Here is a 13,606-nt window from a genome sequence, read left to right as displayed (position 1 = left end):
CCGGTGTAAGAGCTGCCTCCTCTTAGTGATGGGGAAAGGGTCATAAATCCGTTGTTGTTTATGAAAATTTACAACTTTGCAATACAACTTTATGAGTTGTTCGGCCCTTCCATTGGCCGCTGTCGGTCATGTGAATGGGAACCGTGAACATGAACTTTTTTATAATTTCCCTTGCGAGAATAGAGCCGCATTCTTTTGCTCCGCTCCGTCCTGCCTGCTTCGGAGCTCTGCCTTCCAGCCCGCCTCGGCTGCGCTTTGTCCGGCGATGGCGAGCGAGGGGAAGCCCTGGCCAGGCCAGACCGGGCCGCTCCCTCTGGAGGTGGGGCGCGCCCAGTTCCAGGCGCCGTGGCGGCCGCTTTGCAACTCGCAACCTGGCTAATTTCCTTCGTCCTCTGGCACCAGAGAAAAGGACAATTCGTCTCCTGGGCTGCCCAAGCGACAGCTGTCAGAGGGACAAGAGCTTCTGGGAACCGCCATCTGAAGGTGAGACATGTGAGGAGGAGACAGGAGCAAAGGTGATGAGGTGGCAGCCGGCGCTGGTGGCGGTGGGAGAGGGCACCCAGGGCGGCTTCGAAGAGGGGCATACTCACCCTCACCCATACTCCCTATTCACACTCGCCCCCATCACACACTACAGCACACACACAAACACACACACACGCATACACACACACACACACACACACACACACACCTCCCTCTCTCCCCTCCCTCGCTCACCATGGCAGTAAGTGCCCGCCTTCCCTCCGTGACACAGCGCCCTGGCACGGTGCAGCAGCGCTTGGCTCTTCTCTGCCCCTTCCCCAGCGACCCTGCAAAGCCCAAAAGGAAGTCACCCCGCACTCTGCGTTTTCCTTCAGCCTCTCGGGTTTGGATTTTTGTATTTTCATTGATGGCCCAACGGATTCAATTAAATCCCCCCAACAACAGAAGGCAGTTCCCGACCTGGGAAGGTGGAAAGAGGAGAGGGCAATGTGAATTAATCCACAGGCATTTTATTAGCATCTACACAGCACCTCTATTCTGTGGGAAATGGTTTCAGAGAGAAAGGGGCAGGGGGGCAAAGAAAAACTTACTAATTCATCCAGAGTTCTCCGCTGACTGCCTGCTTCCGTTCGCGCGGTTTTCCGACGACAGAGGTGTTTGAAGCGCTGGGAGGGGAATAGGTGCGTGGGTGGAATTCTGTGTTGGAGGAGAAGATGGGATTAAATGGCTGGATATTGCTTGGCGAGAAGTTTCGGTGCAGAGGACTTTGTGGTGTTAGTGCGGATGGCATGGGCCCGCAGATAAGGTTGAAGGAAGGACGCAAACTGAGTCCGGGCAATAAGGGACCCCCCAACCCACTTCGGCACAGCGGGCTGGTGACCGTGCTCCCTACCCCCGAGAGGGGAGAGGACTGTGGAGCCGCCCGGGAGAAGGCGCAGAGAGTGCTGCCGGCCGCGGCTTTGCATAGCTCGGTGGCACGAACCGTGGCTCGGCCTAGGTGTGCATTGGGCAGATTTACCCTGGCAGCTCCCGGGACAGCGACAAGAAGTGATCCCAAGGTTCTGGGCTTGAGTTCTTTCTGTTTGTTTTGGTTTAGGGTTGTTGTTCCCCCATCAATTTAATATCTTGGTATGCATGAGATAATTAAGGGGTTGTGGATGTTTGGGACGTTCACTCGCGGCGTGGGTGCGATCGGGACGGATAAAGCGGTGCATTTGCATCCTAGGGCAGCTGGCTGCCTGACTGAGGCTGCCGTGGGCAGATTATTTATTGCGACCGTACCGTGCGCTCGCTGCTGCCACGCTGTGGTCGTCGCCGGGACCGGCGCCAGCCGCAGCCCGCCTCTTGCAGCCTGGCGCGACTGCTGTACGGGCCCCTCAGAGATTCCCCAGCAGGCAGGGGAGAGGGGGACGAGAAAAGACGGGCGGGGGGGGGAGGACAGTATCCTAGGGCCTATCTGGCCAGCCGGGAAGTATCCCCATCTAGGCCACCCCTGACAGGAGCTGGATGCTGGAACAGACTCAGGTCCTCCCCCCACTCCCACCCTCGCACCATGGAGATTGGTTGCACAGGCCGCCTGGCACATCATGGCTGCTGCTGTCCAAGCTGCGCGTCCCAAGGCGCCCTGGGGGAGCACGCTGTTTCGGGTAACGCACTGGCTTTGGGATTCTAGAATCGGAGAGACCACTTGTAGTCCTGAGGCCTGCAGGCCGGCCTGGCCCTGAGGAGGATTGGCTATGGCAAGGAAGGCAGGCTTTGGCTCCAGGAGAGGGCCTATGATGGGCAGAGGCTGCACCTGTGTGCTTTGGGCTCTGGCTTGGGCTAGCAATCTGGCTGGACCAAGGTGGACTTCGAGGTCCCCTTCCCCCACATGCCCAGGCCACCCTCCAGACTGGTGGAGGTTGAGGAGCTCAATGGGCAGCCCAGGGCAAGGGCGGACTGTGGGAGGCCTGCTCACCGTCCTGCCCCACTTGGAGAGAAGCTGAAAGGTAAGTCAGTTTTCTGTGTAGCTTTGAAAGAGAAGAGAGAGGCCAGGGGTGACCATTGTCACCATTCCAGGACAGGCTTTATGGAGGGTCTGGGGCTCCTATTCCTGCCTGAATTGATTGGTTAGTCTCAGTCTCTCTCTCTCTCTCTCTCTCTCTCTCTCTCTCTCTCTCTCTCTCTCTCTCTCTCTCTCGTATGTGTATATATGTTGGAGAAATAAATTGGTTGGTTGCCAGAATGACAAACACCAGCCTTGACTAACATGCAAAGATTTTAATTTAATATATTTTTACATTTTAGTACCTACTGAAGCTAGAAATATGTTTTCTGGCTCTTAGCAGAGATATCAAATTATGTCATTGGCTGGGACAATTATTAGATTGAGAATCCAGATCAAAGCATAAGAAATAATAATAATAAACTGACACCAGCCCCAACACTGTGTGGGACATGAAAGAATGAAAGAGAAATAGTAAATGTAAACATTTATCAAAATCTACAAAACAGTTATTTTTATGTTAAATAATATTTTGCTTGAAATCAGTCCTCTGATTATTTTAAGAAAGAATAATTCAAACATGATTTTATTAGCACACAGCTTTTTAAAAAATTCCCTTTTTATTTTTTGACTCGTGTTTTCCTTTTTAGCTATTGAACCCTTTCCCTGAAGAAATGTGAGGGAAATGTGAAATTCTATTTTCTCCTGGGAGGCCCTTCTTTTATATGCAAAGGAAAAACTTTCCTGGGCTGGATTGATTGGGGTTCAGGGACAAGGCTTCCCCGGCATAGCCCCCGTCAATGGGCAGCAGCCACCTTCAAGGGACTCTGTGGAAGCCAATCTTAGGCCAGTTGCTTCCCAATTTCTTCCTTTTGGGTTAAGGGAGGTTGAGAAAAAATTCAAAAAGCAAGGAAGAGATTAAGGATGTCGTTACCAGATTCCTACGGGAGCACTGCCAGTTGCCACCTGGCCCCCAAGTCGTGAACCCCATGAGCCTGCGTTAGCCAGGGTTTTACAAATCTTACAGTCTCCAGAAATCCATCCAAATCGCATAGTCTTTCTTCAACCTCCATGGAATTGAGGATTTTAAAGCTAATTCAAGGGGGTTTACAAGCCCAACAAACACAGTCGTAAAAATGCCATTGGACCGGTATCACATTTTACAAAACGAGATTGATCCGTGTGCTGTAAAAGTCAACTATCTAGAAGGCACACCTCTCAGGCAAGAGAGATCCAGCCCAGAATAGGCTTTTCATGTCCTATCTGGGGACGGCCGGGTCTGGGACGGCGGTAAAAGCAATTCAGGATTTCTGGAGCCGGTGTGACAACGATTCCCGGTTCTGGAGCGACTGTGGGCAGCAGCCCCCGGAACAGTCCCAGAAAGGGCAGGAAAGAGGGCGCGCCCCAGGACAGTGCCGGCTGTCGGGCTCCCCGGAAACCAAGCCCATCAATTATCCCGCGGTCCTGGGCTCCGCCGAGCTGCCCTCTGCGCCCGGCTCCACCAGGGGCCCTGTGTCTCCTGTGCCTCTGGAATGAGGATGGAGAAATTTCACATCTGGATTTTTGGGTCTCGGTTCCGAGCAGTTCTGGCGGCAGTGGGCGAGGGGAATAGGTCCCAGGTCCGGCTTCGGATCCCAGTCTCACAGCTGCATTTCTGGAGGTGCTTTCTTCTTGAAACTAGTAGTTTCAGGGCTCTTGATTCCCTGGGTTCAAAGGCGGGACGCCGGACGGACTGGGGCGCCCAGCTGGAGGGGATGCTTTGAGACCAGGCAGGCGCAGCCATTGCATGCGAGCCCTTCGGGACTGAAACAAGACATGTCGTATGTGGGAAGAGGGGACCGGCGGGAACACCCTATGTTTGGCCGTGTCCTGGTCGCTCGAGGTGAACCTTCAGCTTTTGGCTGCAAGGCTCAGGCGCCTGGTGGGAATAGAGAAGGAGAGAATACGGAGGTGCGCCGATTCCTAAGACGCAGGACTAAAGAGCAGGGAGTGAAGGCCTAGTTTCTCAGAGCTCTGTCTCCAGCTCAAGAACCCGCACCCACGAGTAGGGGAGCGCAAGGGGAGGGGCAACTCCGGGCCATGCCTGGAGCGCAGGCCATCCTTGTCACCGCCCCTCCTGGAGCTGGGCTGTCAGGTTTCCTGTTTGGAGGGGGTGGGAGAACCCATAAAATCCAACAAGGCAAAAAGCGGAGGAGGAAAGAGCGGGCCTGGCAGGGCCTTTGCAGCGGCCGGGGCACTAGTGCCTCTACCCCGGCCTGATCTGCGCACCCCTGCCCGGGCCGTGCCCGCCGCTGGCGTTCAGGAAGAGAGCCTGGCCGGCTGGCTGTGCGCGCCCATCAATCTACCGGGCGGGCGGCAGGCGGGCGGGCTGGGGGCTGTTTGTAACTTTGCTGCCTCGGTCGCCGTGGTCCCCGGGGAGCGGGCTCCGGCGCTCCTTCCCATTGGCCGCCGCTGCGTCAGCTGGTGCGATTTGCTGCTGTCGCTTTTGGCGTTCGGCCATCCAGAAACAAACCAGTTCGATGACTACTAATAGTTATAGCCAGATGTACTAATACACAACAAATCACAGTCCTGCAGAGGGGCGCGCAAATGAGTTCCTATTTTGTGAATCCCACTTTCCCCGGGAGCCTGCCCAGCGGCCAAGACTCCTTCTTGGGCCAGCTGCCCCTCTACCAGGCCGGCTATGACGCGCTGAGGCCCTTCCCGGCCTCTTACGGGGCGTCGAGCCTCCCGGACAAGACGTACACCTCACCTTGTTTCTACCAACAGTCCAACTCGGTCCTGGCCTGCAACCGAGCGTCCTACGAGTACGGGGCCTCGTGTTTCTATTCTGATAAGGACCTCAGTGGCGCCTCGCCCTCGGGCAGTGGCAAGCAGAGGGGCCCTGGGGACTACCTGCACTTTTCTCCCGAGCAGCAGTACAAACCCGACAGCAGCAGCGTGCAGGGCAAAGCCCTCCATGACGAAGGCACCGACCGGAAGTACACGAGCCCTGTTTACCCTTGGATGCAGCGGATGAACTCCTGCGCGGGTAAGGCATTTCCCTGCACCCCCGCACACCCCAAGCAGTGGAGGGAGAGGGGAAAGGAGGCAGGCAAAGAAGGAAGGAAGGAGAAGGAGACAGAGGAAGCAAGAGGAAGTAGAAAAAGGAATAGAGAGAGAGAGAGAAGGAAAGAATGAACAATGTTTCTTTGGCTTTTTAAAAGAGATAAAAAAAAAAAAAAATTCCCAGTGGGGCAATCAGGCCATGGTGGAGGAAAGGCAGGGCACTCATGTTCATTTAAGGTGTCACCCTTAGGGGAGGGGGGGAATCACTGCTACGCTACGTGAGACCCATGACAGGGGCAACCTGAAGAGAGAGACACTGGTTGGGAGGAGATCCTGTCCATCCTGCAGTCTAGTACCACCCTGCTCAGATTCCCTAGCCGAGAGGGCCTTCTGCAGGCCCTCTAACTCCCCTCCACCTCCCAACCCTTCTCCTTTCTGCCCTTCAGGAACTCATACAGAGAGAGGCCCACATTTGGCCTCTTCCAGTGTCTTCCCAAAGCCTTGAAGGGCCCCATCCCCAGCCTCGGGTTTTCCCTCTCTCCTCCCTCCCCTCCTCCACCTCCCACTGAGCTCACTCTTGGCCAACTTCTGCCTTCTTCTGAGCCTCTGCCTGAGCCTCACACACACACACCTGGCTTGGGAGGACCCCCATCACCCATAGGAACCTTTGGCACCAGGACAGCCCAACACAGTCCTACATTGCCAGAAACCTCAGACCGCCTATATCTCTATTTCTTTGCCCCTGGTTTCCAAAGACTCCACAGGGAATCTCCTTTCCCTTTGGTGCAGGACTGAGCCTAATGCACATTTTTAAACTTATAGTGTTTTGCTTTAAAATCCACTCCCCAACCCCCCAGGGAGCTCTGTTTTTCTCAGCAGGGTCATATAGTTTGGGAGAACTTGCAAAGATTTGAGAGTGCAGACCATTTTTAGCTTTCAAAAAAAAAAAAATTGTGTTGAGTTCTGACATGGCTGGCCACGGTAGTATCCTCACAGAGACCAGTGTGTGAATTCAGAGTGTCTACCCTGCTCCAGGGTTCCACATCACTCACCCTCACACAAACACGACTTGAGTGTCCCAAATTAAGAATGCCCTTTCTATTATTTCACCTGTAATGGTTTTCTTACAAGGCAGATTTTTCAAAAACAGTAACTTCCCATTCCAAGTCGTTTTAAGTGGGAAACATCTCACTTGGTATGAAATAACCTTCTGTCATCCAGCCCGCTTTCGACCCCAGACATAATGGGAGAGGTTGGAGAGGAGGCGGGTGGTTTCTGGCCCAGGAACCCCCGGCAGGAGGCAGGGGGCTGACCGGGTGGGCGTCCGGAGCCTCGCTAACCGGCGCCCGGCCATTTCCGCCTGCAGGTGCTGCGTACGGGAGCCACGGGCGCCGAGGCCGCCAGACCTACACGCGCTACCAGACCCTGGAGCTGGAGAAGGAGTTCCACTTCAACCGCTACCTGACGCGGCGCCGCCGCATCGAGATCGCCCACGCGCTCTGCCTCACCGAGCGCCAGATCAAGATCTGGTTCCAGAACCGCCGCATGAAGTGGAAGAAAGAGAATAAACTCATCAATTCCACGCAGCCCAGCGGGGAGGACTCTGAGGCAAAGGCGGGCGAATAGACGCCCTGGCAGGGACCAGGCCAGCGCTGCTACTTCCTTCCGATGTGCCCCCTTGCCCTGGCCTGCTCTTCAACTTTTCTCCCTGCCTGCTCCCATCGGGGGCTTCCGCAGCTTCAGGGGAGCCCGGAGCTTTGCAAGCGCCTGAGAATTTATTTCTTACAAAAACAAAACAAACAAACAAAAAACCCAGTAACAACAACAACAAAATAAACCCCACACAAAGCCAATCCCAGCGGTGGAGCCGGGCGCACTGTACACACAGTCCCACTCCCCAAGCCTGCCCAAACCAGCTCTGGGGTTCAAGGGCGCGCCTCGAATTTGTCCTGGGCTCCTGTGCGAGGGCCTCTGCGCTCTCCGAGCTCCGGATGCGTGGTTGCAGGGGAGGAAAGAGTCCAGGGCCGAACCCCGTTTGGCCTGTGGGCGTCTCTGCCTTGGTCCCTGGCCACCAAGTCTCGAAGGGCATTGCCAAATCCTCTCTGGCTACTGGAAAGAGGGGCCTAAGGGTTGGCGCCCCACTCCTGTCGCGGTCTCCCAGGCCGACCAGACAGGAAGAAGCTCGAGGAACAAAGGGGGCCCCGACAGAGCCGAGTCCCTCGGCCCCGCGTGCAACCATTAGCAGAAGAGAAGCAGCCGCAGCCGAGCCGAGGCAACCTGGGCGTGGGTGGAACATCACAGCCCCGGCAGTCACTGCTCCCAAGCCTCCCGGCTCCGGATTCCGGCTCCCCGCCTCGGGATAGAGCCGGCGCCGCCAATGCAGCAGCTTTCAGGACCCAAGGAGGGGGCCCAGGGCCATGCGGAGGGCAAGAGTCCTGGCTTCCAAACGTGCCAGGGGCGCCTGCGACGCCGGGCCTCCGGCGGGCAGACTCCCCTTGCCTCTCAGCTATATTTGTGGTTTACTTTCGTCTTTCAGAGCCCAGGAAAAGAACTACGGAGATACTAGACACTGCCAAGAAATGCTTCCATTGTGGTCCTGATTTTACTCTTGGAAGTCTAAGCAAGACCCCAATAGCTCTGCCTACAGATCCCCAGCCTCCAAACATCTTCTGTGGCTGTGGAAAGTCTGGGCCCAGTCTCTGGGATCACCGAGAACCCTCCGACTTGGGTCCCGGCTGGCTCTGGGAACGGGATCTGATGGTAAAGATTTTCCATGCGGAATATGTAAGCAAACCAAGTAGCAAACTAATGACACGAAAACCATATTTGCTCGAAAGAAAAATCGACTCCGTTTATAAGAGTGTTTGGAATTTGACCTCGCTTCGGAGAAACACTACACAAAAGCTATCTTTAATAGACGCCTGTCATTTAAGAGCGGCAGGGACACTGTCCCTCATGCACTCGCAAAAACAGAGCCGTAATTGTAGCTGCTGCTACGGGCAGGATTTATTTCTCCAATTGGCTAAATGGCCTCCACCCCACCCCACTTCCCCAAAGGTGATATCCGTGTCTTCTAAATTCAGAGCTGCTGGCAGGATGGGCAGAACCGACCCTAACCTCGACACAAAAATCAGTGGGGCTGCAAAGTGGGGGAAATAAAGTTGTTGTAAATAAAATCCAAGTCACCACCTCCCCCCAATCCTCTGCATCCTCGCCGGGCGCGCGATAGGAAGCTGACGGCCTCACAATTGGTACATCCTAATGGAACTGCGAGGGAAATGCAATAATTTTGCCATAATGGGCTGTAACCTCAGTTCGACCCCGGCCCTTGCAGCCCGGGGTCGGAAACGGGGCGATGCGTCCTGCCTCCAGCGGGTGGCGCTCGAGTCCGACTGAACGACGGCGGCGGGCGGCGGGCACGCGCCCGGGGCGCGCGCGCCACCCCTCTTGCCTCCACCCAACTCCCCCATTAGTGCACGAGTTTACCTCTAGAGGTCATCAGGCAGGATTTACGACTGGACAACAAAAGCACGTGATTCGAAGTCGTACCCCATATTTGGGTGCCTACGTAGGAGGGAACCAAGTACATGTCCCAGTCATTTCCATAATTCATCATAAATTGTGCAAGGGTGCTATAGACGCACAAACGACCGCGAGCCACAAATCAAGCACACATATCAAAAAACAAATGAGCTCTTATTTTGTAAACTCATTTTGCGGTCGCTATCCAAATGGCCCGGACTACCAGTTGCATAATTATGGAGATCATAGTTCCGTGAGCGAGCAATTCAGGGACTCGGCGAGCATGCACTCCGGCAGGTACGGCTACGGCTACAATGGCATGGATCTCAGCGTCGGCCGCTCGGGCTCTGGCCACTTTGGCTCCGGGGAGCGCGCCCGCAGCTACGCGGCCGGCGCCAGCGCAGCGCCTGCCGAGCCCAGGTACAGCCAGCCGGCCACGTCCACGCACTCGCCTCCGCCCGACCCGCTGCCCTGCTCTGCCGTGGCCCCCTCTCCTGGCAGCGACAGCCACCACAGCGGGAAAAACTCCCTGGGCAACTCCAGCGGCGCCTCGGCCAACGCCGGCAGCACCCACATCAGCAGCAGAGAGGGGGTTGGCACGGCGTCCGGAGCCGAGGAGGACGCCCCCGCCAGCAGCGAGCAGGCGAGCGCGCAGAGCGAGCCGAGCCCGGCGCCGCCCGCCCAACCCCAGATCTACCCCTGGATGCGCAAGCTGCACATAAGTCATGGTAAAGCAGCCTTTTTCTAAATCCACGCGGCCGGAGGGCGCGCCTTTCGGTCCCCCCATCTCCTTTTCCGCCCTCTCTCCCCATCTCTCTCCTGGTCTCGCCTCTCCTAGCCCTGCGAATCCTCTCCCTGCCTTTCTCCTTCCCCTGCCTTCCTCCTTTTCTTTTCTGCAGCACCCTGTGCCCGCAAATAGTGGGGGAACCGGCCGCTGGCTAGGCAAGTTTAGACGTTGAAAAGAGGAGGAAGGAAAAACCCATTCCGAACCCCAGCGCCTCGGAACGCGCTCCGGGTCGGGACAGCCGAGCAGGGCGCAGAGAGGTAGAGGATGGCAGTAGGGGCCCTGAATCGGGCTTGTCAGCGCGGATAATTTATGAGAAGGGCTACGCTGGGGAAACAGCATTACTAATTAGAGCCCCCGAAAAGGGGTTTGGGGGGAATAATCGAGGCGAGAGTCGGCGGGATTCTGAAGTTTGGGGGCAGGAGGAAGAAAGAAGGAAAGAGAAGAAAAAGATAGCAGGCGCCCCAAGCGTGACTGGAACAGGAGGCGGCTCGCGGGGTTGGAACTTTAAGGGAGAGCGACCTGGAGGCCACTTGGGCGCTCAGAAAAGGACCGTGCTTCGGTGGGTTTCTGGGAGGTGGGCAGCCTGGGACGGCTGTGCTCCCAGCTCAGGGCGCCCAGGGCAGGGCCAGAGGGCAGAGGGAAAGCCGGGCGGTCCTCCAGGACTCAGATGGGCTGACTGTTCCCAGAGTCCAGATTGTATTGTTTTCTCCCTAGAAAGGAAGAGGGAAGGAAATTCGAAAGAAGTGGGTGGGCAAGGAGGGAGGACTTGTTGAGCCTTTCACCCTGGTTCCCCGCACAGGACCCTGGCTTATCCGGCTGGCGGATTTCGGAAGCCAGGGGCTCAGGAGTTGGTGGCTAAATCGCTGACTTTTCTGTTGCAGACAACATAGGCGGCCCGGAAGGCAAAAGGGCCCGCACGGCCTACACGCGCTATCAGACCCTGGAGCTGGAGAAGGAGTTCCACTTCAACCGCTACCTGACGCGCCGAAGAAGGATTGAAATAGCACATGCTCTTTGCCTCTCTGAGAGACAAATCAAAATCTGGTTCCAAAACCGGAGAATGAAGTGGAAAAAGGATAATAAGCTGAAAAGCATGAGCATGGCGGCGGCGGGAGGGGCCTTCCGCCCCTGAGTATTGAGCGTTTAAAGTACTGAGCGGTATTAGCGGATCCCGCGTAGTGTCAGTACTAAGGTGACTTTCTAAAACTCCCTTGTGTTCCTTCTGTGAAGAAGCCCTGTTCTCGTTGCCCTAATCCATCTTTTAATCATGAGCCTGTTTATTGCCATTATAGCGCCTGTATAAGTAGATCTGCTTTCTGTTCATCTCTTTGTCCTGAATGGCTTTGTCTTGAAAAAAAAAATAGATGTTTTAACTTATTTATATGAAACAAGCTGTGTTACTTGAAGTAACTATAACAAAAAAGAAAAGAGAAAAAAAACACACAAAAAGTCTCCCTTCAACCTCGTTTAGTGCCAATGTTGTGTGTTGCACTAGAGTTGTTTAACTGTGCATGTGTGTGGAAGTGTTCCTGTCTCAATAGCTCCAAGCTGTTAAAGATATTTTTATTCAAACTACCTATATTCCTTGTGTAATTAATGCTGTTGTAGAGGTGACTCGATGAGACACAACTTAACTTGTTTGACGTGTAGTGTGACTAGTGACTCTGTGACGAAAACTGTGACTCCAAGCGGTGTGTCCCTGCGTGCCTTTGTAGGACCCTTTGCACGAACTCTGGAAGTGGCTCTTATAAGCGCAGCTTCAGTGATGTATGTTTTTGTGAACAAAGTTACAAATATTGTTCAAGTCTGGCTGTTTAAGCAAACTGTGATCAGCTTTTTTTTTTTTTTTTTTTTTTTTTTGGTATTTGTTTTTACGGGAAAAATACTGACTGGAAACAAAAAAATAAACTTTCTATTGTAAGTTCTTTTGGTCTGGTTTGTGCCAAATAGTGAGCGGCTGTTTCTGCTTTTCTGTCTGTCTGTCCAGTCCTGGAAGCTGGTGAGTCTGAGGCTACCTGAGCAGCCTGCCTGTGCATGGAGACTTCAGACCAACCCCTGACCCACCACCTTCCTAACTCTGACCCAACAGAAAGTTTAGGGCAGAAGGTGGAAAAAGTTATAAGCAGTTCCAAAGCCCAAGTCCACCCTGCCCATCTCTGAGGAAATTAAGTTAACTTGCTGGATACGAAAAGAAGAGAAAGAAGGAGAAAAAGCCCAGGGCTTTGTTATCCACCCTCAGGGGCCACACAGATTCTGCCTCTTTCCTAAGGCTGTCCTAGGCCTTCATTGCTGAAGAGGCTGCTATGCCAGGTTGTGGATCCCACACCCTCTGCCCCTAACTCACCCAAGCACCCCTTCCCCACTCCTCAACCTGAACCCAGTTGGCTTCTTTTGCTACAATTAATTTGCTACAAATGGAAGGTACTTACCCCATCCTAGCTCGATTGGGAAACTCCTCAGAGCCGCTAAAGCGCAACTAGAGATATGCACATTTACCGGCTGCTTACACTGATGCCGTCTTTCCTTTTAAAAGTTATAAAACAGTAAACTTTATAAGCCCCAGTTCCGGCTATATGACATTTGGGTGCCAAATGAATAGGGTTTTGTCTATGAATTAGATCGTAAAATCATCCATAGCACAGACAGATCGGCTCACTGGCTATAAAACGTCACGTGGGGCCATTAAAGTAAGTTTTATGGTTTTGGGGAGTTGACATCCAACATTATATACCACATAACATATAATCTCACTGACGCTGGACTCCATTTGACTCTTTTGCAGGCTACGTGTGCCGCCTGGTCATTCAAATTGTCAATTTTAGGTCCAGAAGTGTCCAAACCACAAGTTCTCAAAACTCTGAAAAATGGCTCCCTCTGAGTTAAGGTAAGCTTGCCTCCTGAGCGCTTTTAAGTTTATTTGTACTCTAAAAACTTTCTTTCTTGCTCTTTCTCTTTCTCTCTGGTTCAATAACTCTGAGGCTGCCTCTGGATTCCAAAAGGGAGAGCAAACTCTTCCTCTGCCCAAATTAGCTGCGCCCGGAGCCAGCTTAGCGGAGGCGGCTGGGTGAACAGCGCCTGTGGCCGCGCCGCATCCCCAGGCCTAACTTAATTGCTGCGCCACTGCGGATGTTAATGACTTCCGCTGTTCCCGCCGGCGTGCAAAAAGATGATTTTTGTGTGCGAGTGGGCCTGTGTGTAGAAGCTTGGCAGCCCCCTCCCCCCCATTCTGGGTCCGGCCGGTCCCAGCTCTTCGGGGGGCGCGGAGCCCTGGGGTGGGGGCTGGGAGACAGTGAGGCGCTGGCTGCGGGCGCCGAGGGCTGTACTGCACTCGGGAGAGTTTGAAAGAAAGGCTGGGGCAGGGCCGAGGCGGACCCCGGCGGGAGTCCTTACGGAGCTGTGGCAATATGTCTTCGCGGGCCGGGGTCATTTGGCAGGACTGAATTGAGGCGACGGCCTTCGTGGCCGGGTTTCAGGCTGGCTCGCCAGAGCAGGAGGTGGCAGAGGCCGGCGAGGCGCGGGCTGCACCTCCAGGCTGGGCCCCTGGGTTGCAGGGCCGAGCCCTTGTTGCTAGCACCCACAAGACGCTCGGGACCGCAGGTCCCCAACTGGGGAGGTGCTCAGCACATCATCACCCCACCCCGCACCCAGGACCAGGCCCTGAACCTAGTTTGCCTGAGCGTTCTTTTTATTTTGGTGGGACTGTTCTCACCCGCATGTGAGTCTGGAGCAATAAACTTTATGGCCGGATTTAACTTTAGTCTTTGAATCCCCAGGCTAAT

The 13,606-nt window shown here is 54.6% G+C and overlaps 2 protein-coding genes across 2 annotated transcripts; both read left to right on the top strand.

Moving 5' to 3' along the window:
* Positions 1–5,059: 5,059 nt before the first annotated feature.
* HOXA6 (homeobox A6) lies at positions 5,060–7,322 on the top strand. The gene is made up of 2 exons (XM_008568242.1): positions 5,060–5,501; positions 6,885–7,322. The coding sequence occupies exons 1-2, from the start codon at positions 5,060–5,062 to the stop codon at positions 7,142–7,144; spliced, it is 702 nt and encodes a 233-aa protein (XP_008566464.1). The 3' UTR covers positions 7,145–7,322.
* A 1,540-nt stretch (positions 7,323–8,862) lies between these two features.
* HOXA5 (homeobox A5) lies at positions 8,863–11,250 on the top strand. Its single transcript, XM_008568243.1, has 2 exons — positions 8,863–9,768; positions 10,709–11,250. Exons 1-2 carry the CDS (start codon positions 8,874–8,876, stop codon positions 10,957–10,959), a joined length of 1,146 nt encoding a protein of 381 aa, XP_008566465.1. The 5' UTR covers positions 8,863–8,873; the 3' UTR covers positions 10,960–11,250.
* Positions 11,251–13,606: the final 2,356 nt, after the last annotated feature.

Source organism: Galeopterus variegatus, unplaced genomic scaffold (assembly GCF_000696425.1).
Source record: "Galeopterus variegatus unplaced genomic scaffold, G_variegatus-3.0.2 Scaffold390, whole genome shotgun sequence".
Lineage (NCBI taxonomy): Eukaryota > Metazoa > Chordata > Mammalia > Dermoptera > Cynocephalidae > Galeopterus > Galeopterus variegatus.
Note: the sequence above shows the minus strand (reverse complement) of the source record. Positions and strands in the feature narration are given on the sequence as shown.

Excerpts from the sequence above, each read along its gene's own strand:
- HOXA6 (XM_008568242.1), top strand. The coding sequence starts at position 5,060 with ATGAGTTCCTATTTTGTGAATCCCACTTTCCCCGGGAGCCTGCCCAGC. Across the intron at positions 5,502-6,884 it reads GCGGATGAACTCCTGCGCGG|GTGCTGCGTACGGGAGCCAC; the intron begins GTAAGGCATTTC and ends TTCCGCCTGCAG.
- HOXA5 (XM_008568243.1), top strand. The coding sequence starts at position 8,874 with ATGCGTCCTGCCTCCAGCGGGTGGCGCTCGAGTCCGACTGAACGACGG. Across the intron at positions 9,769-10,708 it reads CAAGCTGCACATAAGTCATG|ACAACATAGGCGGCCCGGAA; the intron begins GTAAAGCAGCCT and ends TTTCTGTTGCAG.